The following is a 22,694-nucleotide window of genomic DNA, read 5'->3' on the forward strand; positions in this document are numbered from 1 at the left end:
GAGGATAACCAGCTGGATGACTTTGGGCCGGTCATTTAAACTGTGAGACTAATTTCTTCCATCTGTAAAACACAGGTTTAATCTATTCAAATGACTGTTTATTGAGCACCTACTACGTACCCAGCTCTTTTAGGCACTGAGGAAATAGCAGTAAAGAAAACTAATAAAAATCCCTGTTCTCACATAATTTACGTTGTAAGGGAGGAAGAAGGTTGAAATAGTTTCTAAAGCTCTTTTAATCCTAATATTCTTTAGTCTAAATTCCTGACTGTAGGAATCAGAGTGGGAAAAAAAAAGTGGGGTGTCCCCAGACCACTTATAATCTGGAGAATGCAAGTCTTCTTTATAAATCATCCAGTTCAGAAAACATTATAAAAGCAGTAAGACCAAAGCATCCATAGTTCTTTTTGGTTCAACTCGGTTATGTCTTTTAAAAGGAGAGTTCTCTGTATTCCAGAAGATTATTCTCAGATGACAGGACAGATTACAGTCCAGCCTGTCTCAGAGATGTTTGATTAACAGCCAAAAGAAATACGTTTTCCCTAGAAATGGTAACAGAGAATACATATCTAGATATTGAATCTGACATATGCATGTGGCATTTTCATTTCATTAACAGAAACTGCCAAGCAAGTTCAAGAAGTTCTATGCGGAGTTTGAAAGTTTAATGGTAAGTGACAGTGGCTCCTTTATTCTGCTCACTGTCTGCATTAATCCAGTTTCTGATTAGCTGAATTGAAGTTCTCATTTCAGAAATTTTATCTGTCCTTGTATGACTTTAAGAAGTTTATGATCCCTTTTAGTGCTGCTAAAACAAGCATGTCTCACTAATGAATGGCACCTCCAGGAACTAACTTAAAGACGACTTATGTCCCACATAAGGTCAATTTGTGTAACTAAGAAAAGCAGTGTAATAGGGTCCTTTCCATCTGGCTGAGGTAGGCTATGGGTTAGAAGCTGCATTTTCCTTGGCTTGCCAAAATTATTTTTCCCCATTGTCTGGGAGGTGTTGACAGACAAAGAGTGAGTGGGACTTGCCAAGAGTGATGGCTGGTTTCAGAGGACGAGTCAGGACCAGCTATGCAGGGCAGGGAGGGGAGTTTGCCAAATTCCTAGGAAGGAGGTGGGGATTCAGGAGAAGGGGAATCTCATGGTTGAGGTTTGTTTTACATGTTTCATATTTGCTTTCAAAGGGAATCTCTCCCCTTGGCCCTTGCAGGCAAATCTCCCTTTCACACAAGAGAGGAAACAAAAAAGCAAAATATTTTCATTCCATACATGAAGTTGTTTTAAAGCACAAATCAATTTGTTTCACTAAATCTGCCTTTCTTTTGTATCTACACTTGATTCAAAAATTCCTGTTGACGGGATGACAAGGCTGGGTGTACCAGGAAGTCAAAGTGTCTATATGTCACGTGTCACTGACCAGCATCTCTCTGTCTCTCCCAAGGATCCTTCGAGAAACCACAGGGCCTACAGGCTGACAGTAGCTAAGCTGGAACCACCTCTCATCCCCTTCATGCCTTTGCTCATTAAAGGTAACCCTAAGAAAATGCACAGACCAAGCAGGTGATGAGTGCTTGGGGAAGAAAAATGAACACTACCCTGATCAGATTGCTCTCTTTGGGAAGAATGATCCCATCCCTCCCTCTTCTTTGCCATCACCTCTCAGCCCTGACTCTTCTGAGAGGGTTAGGAGGACGATTAGAGGAGCAGTGACCCATAATTTGGAAGACTTGTTAGTGAAACAGGCTTAGTTTAGAAATTTTACTGATCTCAGGTAAAGTGATTTAGAAAGTTAAACACCTAACATAAAAGGAACTGTTATAGCTTTTTCAACTGCAGTGTTATGCAAATGCATCAGCATAATCTAATGGTGCTATTGTGCTTTCTTATATGACATATTTCGGTTAGTGATTAGAATGTGGCTTTTATTTCTTTACAGATATGACATTTACTCATGAGGGAAACAAGACGTTCACTGACAATCTAGTAAACTTTGAAAAAATGGTACGTGCGGTAATATAACCTTAACCACAATGTTTTTTTTAAAATAAAATTTGCATTTGTACTAATAAAAGAAATAATTTCCATACATGCTGCCATGTTAAAAAGGTAGCTACACATAAAGGAGTTTTGAAATATTTGGTTCAAATTGGCTACCTATTTTATTCTGTCAGTTCTCTTTTGTGAAATGGAATAGTATTTATGCTGAGGCTCACAGCAGCAGCTAGCTTTTATGCTATGTGTTTCGTCCGTGGCTGCCTGTTGGTAAAATGCACAAATGTTCCAGACTGACTTCCATGTTGTTGTTTTGTTGCAAGGTGTGTGGAGCTAGACTGCCCCAGGATGCCTTTGAAATGTTTATCTGCTCTACCTGACTTTAGTGCATGTAAATGAAAGGCAACTCTATAGCAGATCTTTATTATGGAGTGTTATCTAAATGTGTATTGCTTATCCCAGTAAAGTTCACCCAAGTCTAGAGAGGGAACTTGAGAATCTTCATAACCAAAAATATTTTTTTAGTAGCAAATGTGGAACTGGCACATATTTAGCATTTTCCAGCCACCCTCCTACCCCAACTGCACCAAAAAAAAAAAAAAAAAAGCAGTGCTAACTGGCATTAGTTACTTTGCAGTTTATTTTCTTATCTTCTGTGGAGCAGTAAAGCAAGCCATGCCAAAACCTGTCTTTAGCAACATAGTGCATGTTAATGGAATGCTCCATTGTCTTGCCAATCGTTTGACTGCTGCCCGGATGGATGGAGTGGTACAGTGTTTTATCTCCATGTGGGCAAGCATTTGCCCAGGGTTATGATTTGCAGTATGAATGTGGCCACTGTGGGAAAGCCCAGGACTTGGAGTTCAGGAGACATGAGGTTCGGTACTCAGTTTCATCACTTCGCAGCTGTCCTTTTACTTCTCTGTGGGTTGGTTTCCCCAGCAGAAAATGGGGATCACGCCTGCTCCATCTGTGTCTGGATTGTTGGTAGATCCATGGTATATAATTGTTCCTGTAAGCCATAAAGTGCTATAGAATTCTTATCAGAAAAATGTTATTCTAATTGTTTCTTGAAATTAAGCTAGTATGTGTGACTCCAGGAGAATTTGAAACACCCTGCAGTAATCCTATAGGGATCAGCACCATTCAGCCTTGAGAATGAGCTTATTGCAAAGCCCAGCCTCATAAAGGCTATTGCATGGCACTAGGCTCCCATGTCCTAAGCTTCTTAGGAAATAGCACACACTATAAGTACACACTCCTCAAAGACAGTCTATACCAGAGGGCAAATATTTTCTTATCAGTCTTCCTTCCCAGCCCCCACACCAAAGGCAGGGTATGAACATCCCTATTACTGTGTCAGTTTAATAATTTTTGATCAAAGTAAAAAACATTCTTTGCTCACTTATTAGTATGGAGGATTAGACAATTTCCCTGGTTTCTGAAAATAAAATCTGTTTTCCAGAAATGAAAGGTTTAGCAAATGGGTAAAGACCCTTCTGGATCACTTATGCAGAAATGCAGACTGAGGGTGGCTAAGCCAACCATTTAACTATAAAATATACATGTGCACAGGATGTAGAAGTCAGTCTTTCCTAGATGGTTGATTGAGCTTTAGAACCTTTGATCAGTAAAGTTAAATAAGCAGGACAAATAAGAACAGTGAAGTATGCAAAGCCAGCCATCTATCAGGGAGGATGAAAGATGTTTCGTCGGGTTTTTAGATCTTGGTGTCTCATCCATAACCTGTGAAGGAATAGTCAAGATCGCATTCAGTGGATACTACAAGAGTGCTCCCTTCGCATTTCTGCACTTCACTCCCACAACAGTGTGTTCTGGGCTTAGTGGTGAGGAAAGAGGTCCTTCACACCTTGCTCTCAGAGAGTCCACTTTTGCTTAAAAGTGACTGAATAAATAGCTAGGGTAGTAGTTCAGCTGCAGTAAAGGAAACCTAAATTAATTATGGCTTAAGCAAGATGGCTGTCTTTCTTTCTCACTTAAGAGTCCAAGCAGGTATGACAGCTGTGCTCCAGGAAGCGGTCAAAGTTCCAGGCTTCCTCTCTCTTGCCATTTGACCACCCGTATGGTCCACGACGGCAACTACCACATTCCCATTCCACCCAGAGGGAAGGGGAAGGAGAAGGTGAAGGCGTGCTTCTTCACTTTAGGGATATAACCTGGAAGTTGCACTCACACTTATTGGCCAGAAACTCAGTCACATGAAAGGAAGGCTAGAACATGTACCCCTTATTTGGGGTATCCACATGCTCCACTAAAAATTAGGAGATTCCATTACTGTGAAAGAGAAGGAGAAAGAGGATTAAAGGTATATTGCTAGTTCTCTGCTTCAGCAGCTTTATAAATTTTATTTCTTTTGACAAGTCATACCATGAGAAAATTTGATTTTAGAATTGACCTTCTATGAGTTAGATGTTACTGGAAAATAAAATGGAATTTCAAAAAGACTTGATTATGTTTTCTAGACCTGTCTTTGACCAATGACCAATCTGACACTTGTTACCAACTTTCCAATGTTTTCTCCTCATAAATTAGCCCAGCTTGTCCCCATAGCACCACCACCACTACCACCACTGGTGGCTGCTGCTATTACTATGGGTTTTGGCGAAGTATACATCTTCCTTTTCAGGTCAATGTCAGTGCTGTTTCCCAGTCATCCATCAACAAGGCCCAGGTGTCGAGCAGAGCTGGCAGCCTTTGTGAGACTGGTGGGCTGTGTCCCCATTGGGAGCCCCTGCCAGGGGCAGAAGTCACCAGGGTAGCCAGAAACAGATGCCTCTTCTTGGTGGCAGCATTGTGCAGTCACAGCAAACTGCTATGCCAACCCTAAGTATTTTTATTTTGAACTTCTTTACCCTTGAGGTATGAAATGAGGATTAGAGAATTTGTTGCTTATTGGTTTTCAGGATTTATGGGTATGAACAAAAGAGAATTCACACTCTGATCCTTAAGAAAAAAAAAAGGCAGGCATTCTTTCATTTGGGGGGAACATAAAGGAGTATTCAAAAAAATGTTTGCATAAAGCCCTGCGTAGCTTTCTATGGCATACATGAATATTTATAACATTTAGGAGGTAGACTAGCAATGGATTAGAGGATAATATGCTGGCCGGCTGCCACTATCACAGGCTGCATAAAACATGCTGATAGGCACAGTCGCTACTGTATTAGGAGGTTGGTTCTATTTCAAACATACCCTTATTTAGGTATATTTATTTATAAATATGATTTTTAAGGTAGTCAGTTTGTAATGTGAAGCATGGGGAAAACTTCTATACTTCTGGAAACATTAACAAAGCTAATTTATTAAGAAAGAGAAATGTTTTGAATCCTTTTATTTTTGTATCACTATGCATATCATTATGTAATTAGCAGCAATATGTTTTCTAACACCAATAGTACTATTTCAGGATTCATGGAGAGAATAGCACTTGTTATCACAAACTATGGAAAACAGAACCTCTAAGTAAAAAATATAAATGTTCGAATCCAGCCAATTCCCAGGATCTCCCCAACATAAGGGAAATCTACAAGAGTACTTTGAAAGTTTACTTCTTTATATAGATTTCACAAACCAAGCTAAATGCAGATTTTCCAGCGGGTATGCTTCAAAGCATTATGACATGTGTAGAGTGTTCAGGCAAAGGATTTTAATAGGAAATGTAAAGATATCTAGATATCTTTGGCTTTTAGGAAATTACAGGGAGTTGAAAAGATAAAACATAAACACATGAAATATTAAAAGTCAACCAAAAAATCAACAAAAGACTAGGTCACAATAGTAATAAAAGAGAAGCAAAATACAGGAGAGATAACTTTGTGCAGATGGATCAGTGGGATATAAAACCATGGTATATACCATAACATAATACAATCCAGACTTCTCCTAAGTACCTGTCCAGCATATGTCACACTCTCTCTTTTCTGTACTCAGTTGGTGGGACCAGCCTTCTTCCTTTTTCTGCCAGCCTCAGGGCCTTTGCACTGGATGTTACCTGTGCCTGGAATGTTCTTCACCCCAGACTTCACCTGTCTGGCCCCTTCTCATTATTCAGGGCTCAGCTCATATGTCCCCGCCTCTGAGGGGTCTTCCCTGACCACCCTTCTAACACTGCTGCTCCACACCCAGCAGGTTGTCTGACAGATAACCTTGCTTTGATAGCTGGTTTCATGCCTGAGATGAGCTTCTTCACTGGCCTCTTCATTGTCTGTCTTCCCCACTAGAATGTAAGTGCCCTGGACTAGGTGTCTTATCTATTTGTCCACTGATATTTTGCCAGCGCCCATAAAGATGTCTGGCACATTGTAAAAATGCAAGAAATATTTGCTGAATAAAAGAAGACCCAAATTATATTCCAGTGATGGACTTAATGGGGTAGAACAGTGCAGAAATTTAACCCAAAAGTGTGTTTTATTTTATTAGAAAATTTGATTAACCAGGATATCCCAAAGCATTTTGCATAACTGAGACTTTACACAAGATGACTTTCCCTTTACCTTCTCTTCTTAACGGGACATTATTCTGTCTCCCCTCCTCCCTGTGGTGCTAACTGTATCTCTTCTTCAGTGTCTTTCCCCAAATGCAGAGATGTACACGTACTCTATATATGTGCCTGGACAGGTACCTGAGCTGCCATGTACCATGACCATCATATCTAAGATATAGCGTGAACATTATGCATGTGTTATGCATGTGTATCTTCTATATATGTCACACAACTCTGAGGTATTAAAGATGCACAGCTTGGGGACAGGGCTCAGGGTTCTTCCCAGTCATGCACACAGTGAAGGCTGGTTCAGCTCCTGGGTCCCTTTTATCGCTGGTTCTTACTGTGCATTTGGTTGCTGTCACGGGCACAATCTTTGTAGGTGAGAGACTATATATTTCTAGATCTTATTGTGGAAAAAAATTCTTGTCCCATGTATCTGGGGGTCTGAGTGAAATAACCAGATGGTGTGAATGTGGTTTTACATGTGCTGAGCAAGGAACAATTGACAGAGATCCTGTATTTGATAGGCAAATAGGTGGGAACAGAGTCAAATCTGTAGGGGCAGAAAGAAAAGAAAAGACAATCTGGCAAACATTAAGAACAAAGATGGTAAAGATCTTAAGGGGCAACAGAAGGAAAGACAGAAACAGTTCAGGGCAGGCATTTAGCAGAGGCCTGAAGTCAAGGAACAGCTCCTTAAGCGACTGTGAGACAAGAGGCGGAATAGCTGAAGAAGGGGAGCTCTGGCAGTTGTCTGGGAACGTGAGGTGCCGTTGCCTGGAGGCCTGCTGGTCTGAACTTGAAAAACAGACATGAAGTCTGCTCCTCTTTAGCGACAAGAGACCTAAGGGAGAGTTTGCACTTGGGGCACAAGAGTCTGTACAGAGCTGGCCAGAAAAGCTGACGACAGCTGTAGAGGCCTGGTAGGTTATCGACATGTCTGGATAGGAGTGAAGGTGTGACTTGGCCAACCTGTTCCCAAGGGGAGGGTACCACAGAAGGGTGAACAGGTAAGAATGCCACATCTCTGACACTGCATTGGATTTGAGGGGAATTACCTGTATCAGAGCTTGAGGGAAATTTGTGTTTGGAACTGTAGCCTCAGAGCCTCTCACCGGTACTAGGCTGGAGTGCAGACAGTGGTCTCCCCTTCCTCTGGATGGAGTCTTTGTCCTGGTCACTCGACCGTGAGGGTAGTCAGAGCCCTTCACTCCCTACCTCATTTTTCCTCTCTGAGCTTCCCTGCACATGTGCATGCCCTGAGGGGAATTCATCAGCTTTCATTGGGCTCATTACTCAGCCCTGGAGGTTAGGAACTGTAGGAGCATATTAATTTTTGCAAACAAGATCCGAAGACATATACTTAGAATTAGTCCTGAGAGAAATCAGTCAAGGTGTAAGTGAGGGAGTTTAATTTGTCCCCCTACAGTGGTTTGGGGTTCCCTTCCTCTAAGGGGGCCTGTGCTCCTCACATTTCCCCTGAATTTCCAATCACTGTCTTAATGAGACAGTTGCTAATGGGAGTGTGTCATAAACCTCAGTTTTGCTAGTATAGAAAGAAAGGATGAAAATCTCTGCTTTGGAGTAATTAGGCATTTTCCCTCTTACTGGCATTATGGAAAGTTGTCGAGCCTGCTCCAGGCAGGCCAACGTGCTCTGGCAGGACCTCAAAGCCTAGGGTATAATTTTTGGCTTCATCCCTTCTGTGGCGGTTGGATAATGAAGCCTGTGACTCTTTAACCCTAGTTGCTGCCAACCTTGACTGAGAACACCAATGAATAAATAGTCTTCTTCCGTTAAAAATATCATGTGAGGCTTAAGTCTGTGGAAAGATAGAAAGACTCTAACTAGATGGATTTAAGTGGAGATAAATGTAAAATCCTCCATGTCAGTCTACGAAATCAACTGCTCCTGTACAGAGCAGGAAGCTGTGTCCAAACAGCAGCTCAATGAACTAGGCTGAGAGGTTTAATTCACTATTAGTTCAACAGATGTCAGTAACATCACTTTGTTTTTTTAGTTGTAGACTTAGATGTATAGCATTATCTAGATCAAGGAAGGAAGGAAGATGATAGTTTCTCTGCACTCTGCGATTTGTTTAGTCTAGGGCATCACGCTAAAGACTGTCCAGAAAAGAATCAAAACTGTCTTATGAAGAATTGTTGAAGAAATTGGGAATATTTAGGCCAAACAAGATAAGACCTGGGGGGGGGGAGATATTCATAATAGTTGTCTTCAAGTATTTGAAGAACTATCCTGTTAAAAAAGGAAGTAGTTTATTGTGACTCCAGAGCTCAGAACCAATGAGTGAAAAATAAAGGGAGAAAGGCTTTGACTCAAAGTGATAAAGAGGTTTCTAATAGTCAGAAATGTCTAAAATGAAAGGGGCTGTCTTTGGAGATAATGAGTTGCTCGTTGCTGGATGCATTCAAACAGTGGGAAGCCGCTGTTCAGAGGCAGGCTGCAGAAGTCATTATGCACTTGTAGGTGGTTCAAGGAGGTGACTTCTAAAGTCCCTTTCTGCAACCCAGGAGAGTGCCTTGTAGTTGTATGTGGTTGTAGTAGCATATTAAATACTGCATGTGTCAAAGAGGGTGGAGTTAAAATACCACGTTAACCCTTCCTTGGCCTCGTGAAAGCATTCTGTAACTGTGCATTAACGAGCAATACAAGCAGGGTCCACACATCCTTCCTGTGGGCTCCCACCATTACACATTATTGTCTGGACCTCACAAAGGAGAAGAATGGACCGTTGTAAAGCCAGATTTGGATTTTGAAGTTACACTGAAGTTATCTTCGAGTGCAATTAAAAAGGATACGTCAAAATTAAAACCATTGTTAAAATTAATCAAAGATTTAGAAAGGTAGAATGAACTTCAGAGCTGGAAATTACTGATTTAAACAATTGTTCTCACATTTTAAACTACATAATGAGCTAAAAATTATGAAGCCTCAGAGTATAGTTGTAAAGAGTAGTCTAAAACCAAAGTCAAAATGGAATGTTTTAGCTTTCAAAACTAAAAAGCAGAACAATTACTCCATACAAAATGGTATAGGAAGAGGTTTCTGACCCCTGCTAATTGTTTTATTATTCTTCAGAGGGGCATACTGGCAGCTTTTCCCAGGGTTTTCAGTAATTACACTCCATTCAATATCTGAAGAATTACAATAATTCTACATGGAATATACTTGTGCCCTTCGGACGCAAAGCCTTTAGAGAAGTGAAAAAACAACTTAAAGTAAATTAGCAGGAAAATTATCATAGTTACTGTTTATTTCAGGGCTCCATATATCAGAGGCTAATTATACATTGTATGTTACATTTTCTTGGAGGTATTTGTGATATATTTCTCATGCTGATCAACAGACATGCTGGTTTTTAGGATCCTTTATGGAAGTGAAGTTCTAACTTTTCCAATTGCCTTTTTGCATATGAGAAATTATCCACTGCAGATACATGTCGCTTAATGTTTGCCAGAGTCCTCAAAGCAATAGTATTCAGTGAGGTATTACGATATATATATATATATATATATATGTAAGGTATTACGATATATATATATATATATATATATATATATATATGTAAGGCTTTGGCTCTTGTATGATTTTCTTTTGTACCACATAAGCTTTCTCAAAGTCATTTTCCGAGAGTCTGTGAGAGGAGGAAAGTGAGGACTGGAATTACATAGCTGCTTAGAGACTGGGGAGTCTCTTTCCCTGGGTGGAGCCTTGTCAATTTTCTGCCAGTGTTACAATTAATCCACTGTCTCTACAGGACCCCTTTAGAGTCTGAGCAGCAAAAGTATCCTGAAACATATGCAGGCACTGGGGGTCCCAGCTACTCTTAACATACCCTGAGCAAGAAATGTACATCTTGGCTAAAAAACGTCTATCCAGTGTCTTCAGTCTCACTAATGTTTTTCTCAGGGGTTAGGGGGTTTCTGTTTCTGTTCTTCATTTCTTCTCTTTTTTTCTTTTGTTTTTAATCGAGTTTAGCACAAACGATTCCCTTTTAAGTTTTTATTGAAACCAAAACTTTACAAAGAAATTAGGAATATCACTTTATGACAAAATTAACAAAGGTAAAATAAATTATGATCTGTCCATGATTGAATACATGCTCATTTTTAAAACATTCTAAAATGCAAATGGCATGGAAAGTAGTCACAAATATAATGTGAAAAAATTGCAAATAAAAATATGCGTATATAATATGACTTCAATTTTTGAAAAATATGGTTTTATATATTTTTTCATATTAGAAGGAAATGTACCAAAATATTAATGAGTTTATTCTTTAAAGTGATATTCTAAGTGATTTTTACTTTGCTCTTAAAATTTTCTGTCTTCCTGATTTTCTAAAATGTGCGTATGTTAGTGTTATAATTAGAAAGGAAGGGAAAAAAAGAAGAAAGGGAAGGAGGGAAACAATTAGGATTAACATTAAAACATATGCTTTTGCTGGAAGATTAGAAAGGTCAGTAATGCGTAGTGTATAGCAAAAAATTATAAGTAGAATATTTTGACTTACTGTTCAGTCAATACAATCTAATACCTCATTACTGAATCTTGTTTACTGTGAGGAACTTGACAAGCTAAACCTTCTCCAAATCTAAGATAGTTATAAATTCTCTTACAAATTCGCAGTGACCTCAGGAAAGAATGGTGAACACTCTTCCCAAGCATTAAGGTACAATCTCAGGAATGACAGACGCTTTTTACATTGTGGGGAACAAGCAAATAATTAGACTGGCGTTATGCCATTAATAGTTCTTACCTGAAAAATGCCTTGTGTGTGCAAGTGTGGGTGCCTCTTTAATGTAATTAAACAGGCTATACATCAACCAGTTGCCTTCAGATAGTCCACATCTCAGAACATGCTGTTTCTCATGGTCCCAAGTTTTACTGAAATAAATAATGGTTTGCTTTCCTTTTTGGATTAAACACTAAGCTTACTTGCATTTCTGTTTTTCTTTTTTCTTTATTCCTTTTAGCGCATGATTGCAAATACTGCCAGAACAGTGAGATACTACAGGAGCCAACCCTTCAGTAAGTTAAATGCTACTGCATGCTGTAGTGTAGATCTTGGTGATGAAGTCCTTTTTAATGAGGCCACTGAGACAGAAGCTTTGGATCATGAATTCCATGGGACAGGGTTTAAGGATTTTTTGCTGTAAAACTAGAAAATATTGACATTGTTGTAATACTAAAAAATAACTGGAAGGATATTATTTTATAAATTTAAAGAGTTAATCTAAGCTCTTTCCAGTGTGGTTAACAACAGCTAAGGCACGATTGCCAACAAATCCTGCCTCGAACCAACTCTTTATGACTCATTGCTTGACGTTGAGAAACTCACATCAACCGTTGATGACTCAGTTCTGTCATTTATAAACTAGAAAGATAATAATTATTTTCTCTCAGAGTGTTTTGAGAATGCATTAATGTTTATAGCACATTTGTAAATGGTCCCATAGCAGGATTTCCTATTATGTTTCTAGCATTCCCAGGTGAATTTGAATTGCTCTTTTTAAATCTGAACATGTATCACAATAACTGGCATAATACAATGCTTTAATATAAAAATATTACTACTAATAAAAATTTTATTCTGTTGGGAATTAAGTTGCATCTCAGCTCCAGATGGTCATACTAGACCAGTGCTACTGTCTCCTCTGGGCTGGGACTTTGGGTCAGGGATGGAGCTTTATCTCCCTCAGTATGGCCTAGGACCCTGATGGACCCTGTAAATTTTTTTGTTAATTCACCTATATGAGTCACTTGAAGACATGTGGCTTGTTAACTCGACATGATAGCATGACATGGATGTGACTGCGAGGCTACCAGTACCATCCCCTCCAATAAACCCAAAGCTAAGAGACTAAAAGCTTCCCATTTCATTAATCCAAGGTATTTGCTCTTACTAGCACAAGGCCTGCCACAACCAGGGTTTGCTGACATGGGATGCTGAACTACTAAATGTTCATTTTTTAATGTATAAAGGGAAAACATGTAGGAAAAATAATCTTGACTTGGGGAGCAAGTAGACCTTTAAAAAATTAATTTAAATGATCGTGCCTTTTCTGATTTTAAAATTGAGAATAGTCTTACATATCATCTACTGTTCCTATGTGGATTTTGCCAGAATTTGAATGTCTTATATCTTTTCATCTAGTAATTTACCGTGTGTTTAAAGACATGATCATAAGGTAGTTGTACAAGTGAAACCGAGAATAGATAAGTGACTGAGAATACATAAGTGATACTAGTTACAACAGGAGTTTATAATCTACAGTCTATGGCCCTTCAAGGAGTGCAGGAAATTCCTGAAATTATGTGCAAAGTTTTGTGTGCCTGAGACAGTTTATAGCCTTGAGAAAGTTCTCAGGGAGGTTCAAGAACCAAAGAAGAACGACTATAGAATATGCTGTGTTCCAGGAGCCCATTAAGGAGTAAATCCTGCATTCTCTTACATCTTCTAGAGAAGTAAGGGGGGGGGTTGTTTTTTTTTAAACTCCACTGCGTTTGTTGAAGTTATCAGTAACTGCTGGTAAACACCAGCTGCTCAGCTCTGAAGTCAACAATCTATAGATAAAACTATAGGAATAGATTCATAAGCACTATGGGAATATGTACAATGTAATTACAGTATATTGTACATGTAGAGTACATTGCCAGTGAGAAGCGGAGGAAATTAAACACAATGTGTTCTGCAGTTCACTGTGGTATTATTTATGTGTGATAATTATACTGATGAGTTTCTTCTTACAGCAAGTAGGGGCCTTTGTATCTTCTCTCTGCTTTTCTGTGTTCAGACCTGCAACAGTCCTCTTCTCCCCTTATGCAGATGGTATTCTAATTGTCTTCGGGAGTGGTGTGTGGATCTAACAGGAGCAACTGGACTGCAGAAAGCAGTGTACTGTGGTAGAAAAAAACACTGATTGAGAGTCCAGACTCCAGCTCAGCCACTCCCGGTGCTATCAGACCTGAGGCCCCACCCAGTGATCCTTGAGACAGAGGTGGCCCACGGACCATGGCAGAGGTGTTGGGTCTAAACAGAGCATTTTTTCCCTTTTACTTTGAAATAATGTTACCATTTTAAAATTGGGAAAATTCACAGTGAATAAATCCATATTTCTCATTTCTAAAAAAAAGAAAAAGAAAGGTCTGGCAACTCTGGATATAGATTTTCATGTGACAGCATCATGCAGGAGCTGAGTAGTCCCTTCTGAAGGGACCTGTGTTTCCAGTTTACCACTGTCGAATTTGGCCTTCCCCGTACTGGCCAGCAGCAAAAAAAAAAAAAAAAAAAAAAAGCCTTCTTCATTCCTGTATATTCCCTGCTCAGGGCTGTGGGCACTGGATTCTTCTTTCAGCCCAGCGTTAGTGAAATCAGTAAACCTGTGTGATAGCTCAGTTGCTCACACACTTGGAGTATGGATCAGAATAGAATGGTAACTGGGTTTTCAGAACAAGTAGCAATCAGAGAATCAAAGGTCTAGGTGAAGTCATAACTTCAGCCCATGAGTTGAGTTTCTCCCTGAATATAGTCTCTAAGAACATAGTCTATGTAGTAATGCTGTATATTATATGCAAGCAAAGAGGGGAGTTGGGACTTAATGGCTTGCTTCAGTTTTAGCCCAGGTTTAAGTGCTTTTGTGAGGAGCTAATGAAAACTATGTCTTTTGACATTAGTCGTCCCCTGGATCAAAGGAGGTGGAGACTCAGAGTGGGAGACACAGAGGTCGGTTGGTAAGGGGAAGCAATTTTAATCTATAACCAGGGGCTATCAGACAGATGTTTCCCTTTTTATTTGGTGCCATTTTTTTTCAATGTACAATGCAAAGGAAAATGATCAAAAGAGGTGATTCCAGGGAAGAAAAGAAAATTGGAGTGTAGGAGGTAGGAGATGGAACAACCAAGTGGCAACATTTCAATGAATGTGGTATGTTGAAAGGTCTTGGTGGAACCCAGGAATCTACGAAAATTTAATAAATAATTGGAAAAATAAGCTGTATCTTATATGCATATATTATGCAATGCCAAGTCTGCCCTTTCTTCTTTCAACAGACCCTGATGCAGCTCAAGCTAATAAGAACCATCAGGATGTCCGCAGTTATGTACGGCAATTAAGTGTGATTGACAACCAGAGAACTTTATCACAGATGTCACACAGATTAGAGCCTCGTCGGCCATAGACATTTAAAGTACCCAGAGCAATGGTTTGTCTCCAGTCCACAATCTTTCAAAAATGCCATTTATACTACTAGTGACTATATTGCCACTAGAGAGTTCTACAAAACAAGCAAAAACACATCCTGAGACACCTCAGGGCTGCATTCAGCTTACCAGCTACATGACAAGAGAAGAAATTATTTGGCTTGCATAAAGCTTACACACTCTAGCTTAGGACTCCCCAGTTTGTGGTCACCCTGTTTAATTTCCAGTCGAGCCATCTTCTTTGCCAAAACATTAAATAAGGCCCACATGAAGAGTTTGGTAGAAATACCATTCTCAAGAGAACTGTCAAGTTCCAGAAATATTTTCTTAAGAGTGTTGACAGGATGAGATGTGCTACAAGTAGAATTGCTTTGGATATATTGGTGGTGATATAGTTTCATGATTTTTAACTCAACACCTTGACTTGGAGCATGGGGTTTTGGGAAGGTGTTGAGGAATCCGTATAAGTCCAAATAATAAGTTGTATTCTTCCATCTTCATAATCTTACCTCTGAAAGGATAGAACCTGACCACATTACTATAAAACATTATGGCTGTTTATGTAATTGAGGGAGGACTGGTCTGTAATTTCTGAATGGTATATAGAATAATATTTATGTTTACAATGTATCTTTTTAAAATTTGCAAATCAGGATTACATACATAAGAATTCCACTAAGAAACACCACATTCTTAAAACCGCCAGTGCTAAGATAAAAAATAACATTTCAGAAGAGCACAATATGCACAAAACACTTTTCAAAATTGAAATATTTTCCTGGGCATTAAAAACGTTTACTATTGGCCACAAATTTATTATTACTGATTAAAAAAAAGAAAAACATATTTTCTGGACTTAAATATTATTACAAATATCTTAATTTTCAGCAATTGTTTTGCACTTTCAAATAGATTGTAAATAGTTCATTCAATTGATGGTATAGAGTTATTTATTTGCTACATAATAAATATTGTGCCAAATAATTACTTTTTATTTATTTTATTTAGTATGTAATTTTGGAGTACATTTTTTCCTGTTTTCACAATTGGACTACATTTAATGTGTAGGAATTGTATGTATGTATATCTTCTGTAAATAACATCTAGTACCTTCATTAAATATAATTGTGACAAGAAATGGTTGTGTTGTTCTCAATTCCTGTAATATGGGAGGGATAACATTTGGTATGGTGGAGTACTGGATATTTTTAATTGCAATAAAAGGCATATACTATAAAACTCACCCTTGTAAAGTGTACAATCCAGTGGTTTTTAGTATATTCCCAAGGTTGTACAACCATCATCACTATCTAACTCCAGAACGTTCTGCTCATCCCTAAAATAAACCCTGTGTTCATGAGCAGTCACTCTTTACTCTTCTTTCCCTCCAACCCCTGGCAACCACTAATGTGCTTTCTAGCTCTCTAGTTTACTCTGGACATTTCATGCAAATGGAATCATGTAATATGAAGCCTTTTGTGTCTGATTTATTTCACTTAACGTGACGTTTCCAAGGCTCATCCATGTTATAACTTGCCTCAGTACTTCATTTCTTTTCATGGCTGAGTAGTATTCCATTCTCTGAATAAGACATGTTTTGTTTATGTATTCATCAGTTGATGGACATTTGCTTGTTGTCTCCACTTTTTTGGCTATTAGGAATATAGTTGCTATGATGGGGCACTGGATTTTAGAGCTGTCCAGTATTGGGCCTCATGCCATTTTGCAGTGATTTAAGCACTTTGTAAATATTTGATGAAGAGATTTCCAGAATGCTTTAAATTCCAGTCAGCATTTTCTAGAGTGTGTTCCAGGCCATACGAGCCCCACAAGTTCATGTGCTATTCCTCCAAAAACAAAAACATAATGCAAAGCAAAAAACAAAACCAAGATACTGTCTTCAAATAAATTTGGGTACCACTGCATAATACATACCCCATTCTTAGAAATGATTCTCAGTATTCGTGAGCATATTGAAGGTTCTGAGAAGTCCTGTTGTGATCCCTTTTTACATCCTACAATTAAAACCCACTTTGAGAAATGCCAAAGCAGACAAATGCTTCTCTGTGTTCATTTATGTAACAGTTCAAAGTCCTCAGGAACAGGGTATTGTTTTATGCTGGAAGCAAGTACAGTGCCTAGGATTTACTATACAGTTAAATGTTACTGAATAAATTTTCTCGAAGTCATTATTGTTCAACATTTCACTGTCTCACAGACCTCAATATTAGCTGCTAAGTTTTCACCGTTATATATTTTTCCTTTTCTAAGTAATTTACAAAGATGACAAATGAAGCTGACAGCCCGTTCCTTGAGCATCTTTGCTCTTGTTTTGCTTTTCTTTATTCCTACCTTACTTGAAAGCAGGTGTTCTATGCACGGCAGCACCTTTCCCCAATCCCATGGTGACTGACAACTTATGATATTTTAATCTAGTTTCAACATTATTCAAAATTAATACATATTGTATCATGTATATTCCCCTTGGTCTTCCAAATGAGAATAACTATTACTGTACTTAATAAAAATAAAAAAGTTTAATTGTGTCTGGCTTTGATGAAAATGCATTAAACTGCATTAATCAAGATAGTGATGGTGAAGTAAAAGAATTCACTCTGAAAATGCAGAGTAGCAGCCAAGCAACCCTTCCTGAGACAGATGCAGTTAATTTAAAATTTGCAAACAAGCCAAAAGAAAATGAGATGCCTACAGGGTCACAAGAAGGATAATGAGGTTCGCTGGAAGACGTGAAAAAGAAGAAAGAACGTTTTTACCAAAAGTGTCTGTAGAAAATTACACATTTAAGTGTTTAACATACCTACCTAGCAAGGTCACTGGCATAGTGTACGGGAGCTAAGCTTTTCTGGCAGTTTTTGAATACTGTGTGGGTTAAATATGCTGCTCCTGAATTCAATGGCATTTCCTCTTAAGATATGAGTGCAGATCAATGACTACCAGAGAGAGAAAAAAGTGTCCTAATTTCAAATTGTGCTTCTAATAATAATAATAAATTAAAAGTCAGCATAGAATATGCAGTATGGTAAAATGAAACCCTACCTTGAATTGCTTTCCTTTTGCTGTTAATCTAAAATGTGTTACATCTCTTCCTTCAGACTAATCTTAATTTGTCCTACGTAGAAGAATGTGGTGTTAAGTGAGCAGACCTTACTTATAAACTGGAGAAGAACCTTTAACTTGGTATTGTTAGTCATTTTTCCTTTTTTTTTTTTTTTTTTCTGACCGGTAAGGGGATCGCAACCCTCAGCACGGTGTGGTCAGCACCACGCTCACCCAGTCCAGCCATCCCTATACAGGATCCAAACCCGCGGCCTCGGGGCTACCAGCGCCGCACTCTCCTGAGTGAGCCATGGGGCCGGCCCTTGTTAGTCATTTTTCTATTCATTCATTCTTTATAAGATAATGATCGAGGTGCTCTCTGAGTGCCAGTCCCTCTATGGACTCAGGATTCAATGGTGAAAAAAACTGGAGAGGGTCCCTGTTCTCCTGGAGCTTATCATCCAGTGGGGGCGACAGAAGATCAATCATAATCATACAAACAAGTAAGTGAAAAAATGCTGCCAAAGAAGGATATGGTGTTGTAAGAGCATGTAATAGGGGGATTTAATCCGATCCGAGGTGAGGAAATGTTTTCTGGGGATGTGACAGTTGAGCTGAACACTGAGAATGAATACTAATCATGCAGAGAGAGGAGGAGACTGTGTTCTGAGCAGAACACTGGCAGTGAGGGGCGCAGGGGAGAATACCCGCCATGTGCTGGGGATCTGAGAGGGGCTTGGGGTATGCAAGGCCTTGCTGACCGTTTTAAGGAGCTTCATCTTTTTTTTTTTTTTGCCCAAAAGCAGTCAGTGGGAAGCCACAGGAGTGCCTGAGGCAGGTGGTCACATTTCCATGATGAGCCCTTGAGGGTCAGGGCCACCACTTTATGTTTATCACACTGCCTATAGCACATCATCCCTAGTTCCTTAATCACTTTATTATGCAGGTTTAAAGACATGGTGGGGGAATTGTGGTAATGGCAAACATTAAAAAGCAGCAGTGGACCCAGATAACCACGCAGTCAAACACTGTCCCTTCTCTTAAGTTCACACTGGGCCACTTTTCAATTTTTTATTGTAAAATATAGGTAATATAAAATTTACCATTTTAACCCTTTTGAATGAACAGTTCAGTGGCATTAAGTGCATTTACATTGTTGTGTAACATTGCCACTATCCTTTCCCATACTGAAATTCTATACCCATCAAACAGTAACATCCCATTTTCCCCTCCGTCCAGCCCTGGTAACCACTATTTAGCTACCTCATGTAAGTGGAATCATATAATATTTGTCCTTCTGTGTCTGGGTTATTTCACGTAGCATAATGTTTTCAAGGTTCACCTGTGTTGTAGCATGTATCAGAATTTCCTTCCTTTTTTAAGGCTGAATAATATTCCACTTTGTATATACTACATTTTGTTTATCCATTCATCCATCAGTGCGTATTTGGTTTTCCACCTTTTGGCTATTGTGAATAATGCTGCTTTACAAAACATGGGTGTGCAAATATCTGTTCAAGTCCCAACTTTTCAATTCTTTTGGACATAAAGTTGCCCTTCGTATCTGCATGTTCCACATCTGTGGATTCAACCAACCTTGGATTGAAAATATTCAGGAAAAAACAATAAAAAATAATAATACAACAATAAAAAATACAAATAAGAAAATAGAATGTAACAGCTATTTGCATAGCATTTACATTGTAGTAGATATTACAAATAATCTAGAGGTGATTCAAAGTGTACAGAGGATATGGGAAGGTTATATGCAACTACTACACCAGTTTGTATAAGGGAATTGAGCATCTGGGGACTTTGGTATCTAGCAGGGATCCTGGAATCAATCCCTCACAGTTACTGAGGGACAACTGTATACCTAGGAGTAGAATTGCTGAATTACATGGTAATTCTATGTTTAAGTTTTGGAGGAACTTCCACATTGTCTGCTACAGTGGCTGCACCACTTTATGGGCTACATTTGACTTAGCCTGTGGTTACCTGTGTCATCTCCTTAGAGGCTGGAGCTGCCAATATCTGGTATGGCTGCTAAGAAAAGTAGTGGTTGTGGGACCCAGGGTTCAGTATATGGGTGTCCAGGCAAGGACCAGGAAGGCTTCATTTGCCAGTGTGCTCTTCATCCAGCCAAAACTGCCCACAAGGCAATCACAGCCCCAGAACCTTGGTCCATCCTTGCTGCCCTGTTGGTTGATGTATCAGACTCCTGTTGCCTGGAGTCCGACACTAAAGGATGGGAGGAGTGGAGGGAATGTTACTAACCCTGAGAGCATAAGGGCATGGGAATGGGAAAAGTGCCTGCCTCCTTGGGTTCCTTTGCATATGCTTGTCAGTCAGCTAGGGAAGTAAGGATGTTACAGGAAGCGAGGATATTTGTTCCGGGGGCAATTCAAATTTGGAAAAAGTGGGGCCAAAGCCCTGCTATAGAGGGAAGTAAGCACACGTCACCGTGAACTCGTGGGCACTGGCATTCCTGTCCAGATTTGGGGAAGAGAGAGAGCGCCTAGGGCGAGGGCATATGAGAGCTGCCTGATTCCACCCTAGTCTCCTCCCCTCAGCCCCCTTTGGGAGGATTCAGACTCTTCCCAGTCAGAGAAGAGTCAGGCAGAGTAGAAATCTCCAATAGGAGGACAAATACGAGAGAAAACTGAGAGAAAGTTGGCATAAAATTCTTCAGAACAAGTTTTTGCACTATCTGAAAATAAAAGGCGACTGGAAACTCATCAGTTCTCCATCCATTCCCTTAGCTAGAGGCAGGTAGGCAGAGTTTCAGGGTAATAACATCAAGGACCTGGCAGGAAATGAAGAGAACTGATGGTTCCAGGCAGGAGTCCTGATATTTGGGGGCAGAGGGACAGACTGATGGTTCAGTCTCCCCAGCAGGCAGAAGTAAGGAGACACTGCAGCTCTGCACTGTGAGGGGACAGGTTCTGCACTAACGAAGATGCAGTAACTTTAGAAGGATAAAGAAATGTTTCAGTGAAAAGCTAAACCATATCAGTGAGTTTATCAAAGGCTGTGTGAATTAGGGTTCTCCAGGGAAACAGAGCTAAGAGAATCAACTTAAAATAAATCTCCTTATTAATAATTATAATTAATTATAAGTTCCTTAAACAAAGTTAAATAAACAAAAAAATTTTTAAATAAAGTTTCTTTATTTAAGGAACTTATTATATATCTCCTCTGAAGGAGGTTTATTGTAAGGAATTGGCTCACACTGTTATGGAGGCTGATAAGTCCAAATTTGCAGTGTGGGCCAGTAGGCCCAAGACCCAGGAGACTCAGTGGTGCAGTTCCAGACTGAAGGCTGGCACATGGAGAGCCAGGAGGGCTGATCATGTAGATGAAGACCAAAGGCAGTCTGCTGGAGAATTCTTGCTTGCTGGAGGAGTCTGGTCTTTTTGTTCTATTCAGGTGACTTTAACTGATCGGGTGAGGCCCACCTACATTATGGAGGGCAGTCCACTTTACCCAAAGCTCACTGATGTTAATGTTAATCTCATCTAAAAACACTCTCCAGGCTGACACATTAAATTAACCATCACACTGTGTGATGAACCACTCCAAAATTTAGTGACAATACAACAGCCATGAGCTCATGGGTCTATTGGACAGTTCTGCCAATCTGGGCCAGACATGGCAGATGAGGACTGGGCTCAGTTATGCATCTGCGGCCAGCTGGTCTAGGATGGCCTCGGATGAAATGGTTCATCTCTGCCTCACATAGACTCTCATCTTCGAGCAGACTAGCCTAGGTTTATTCACTTGCTATCTGGGGAGGGATCCCTGGAAGCAAGCAGATAAGTAAGAGCTCTCAAGACCCCAGCTCAGAACAGGTGCGTCATCACTTCTGCAGCACTCTGCTGACCAAAGGGGTCAAAAGACCAGCCAAGAGTCAAAAGGGAAAGAAATATCCTCTGTCTTGATGTGTGGAGCTGCTAGGTCCTATTGCCAATGTGGATATAGGGAAGGGAAAATTGCTGACATTTTTGCAAAACGTCTACTAGAGTGAGGGTAGCACATAATGTGAGTGGCTGGAAGGGCAGTGCTTCTTGTTTGGGGACAGTGTTTCAAGCCTGGTGCTGCAAGTTTTTAAAGTGCTTCTGCAAGGTGAATCTAGTAGCTCTTGGAGAAGCAGAGTGAATAACAGAAAGATAATGAGCTTAAAAACCAGACACATCTGGGTTTGACTCAATCAGGGCCACCTCCAGTCTATATAGCAGCTTTGTATGCATTAGGAAGAATGCAACCCTTCTCTCCACCCCATCAACCAGGCTTCCTCGTGTGTGCCACAGCCTGCACTGGTGTATGTGGCAGCCCTCAGCTCTGAATGTCGGCCGATGTATTTAACCTCTCTGAGCTTCGATTTCTGCATCTGCCAGTGGGAATTATCATACCTGTCTTACAAAAGCTGTGGTGAGGACTAAACAAGTTAAGGTATATAAAGTGCCTGGCACACTAAGTGCTTGGCACTCAAGAAATATTAGTGCCTTTCTTGCCTCTCTGCTCTAATGAATGGCCACAGTAAAGGGTACTTCAGAACATTCAAGGACACCTGAGAGTCTTTAGCCAAACGAATTACAAAATAAGGGAAAAGGAGAGAAACTTATAGGGGGGCTTTAAGTCATTGGAATTGACTTGGGATAGAGGGACATTTCAAGAGTTCTGTCAGACGCTGGTCCTTTGTACCACAAACTTGGATTGCACCTGTTTTGCATAGTTTTTGCTGCAATAATTCAACCAGGATACCATATTTTTGTATAGGCATAACCTAAAAGTTACTTGCAGTGGAATAGAAAACATTTCAAATTACCGAATGAGAGGAGGGGTGAAAATAAAATAAAAGATTCATGCTTCTTACCAACAGATAAAATGTTCATGTATGAAAGAG

General features: G+C 39.7%; 1 protein-coding gene across 1 annotated transcript in view; it reads left to right on the forward strand.

The window, feature by feature from the left end:
* RAPGEF4 (Rap guanine nucleotide exchange factor 4) overlaps positions 1–15,544 on the forward strand; it is a 285,199-nt gene extending 269,655 nt beyond the window's left edge. Inside the window, exons 27-31 of the mRNA XM_063077705.1 lie at positions 620–670; positions 1,451–1,538; positions 1,946–2,010; positions 11,506–11,560; positions 14,582–15,544. Coding sequence (XP_062933775.1) covers positions 620–670; positions 1,451–1,538; positions 1,946–2,010; positions 11,506–11,560; positions 14,582–14,709 — 387 coding nt within the window. The 3' untranslated portion in view covers positions 14,710–15,544. The remainder of the gene's footprint in view (positions 1–619; positions 671–1,450; positions 1,539–1,945; positions 2,011–11,505; positions 11,561–14,581) is intronic.
* The last annotated feature ends 7,150 nt before the right edge of the window (positions 15,545–22,694 follow it).

Source organism: Cynocephalus volans, chromosome 1 (genome assembly GCF_027409185.1).
Source record: "Cynocephalus volans isolate mCynVol1 chromosome 1, mCynVol1.pri, whole genome shotgun sequence".
NCBI lineage: Eukaryota > Metazoa > Chordata > Mammalia > Dermoptera > Cynocephalidae > Cynocephalus > Cynocephalus volans.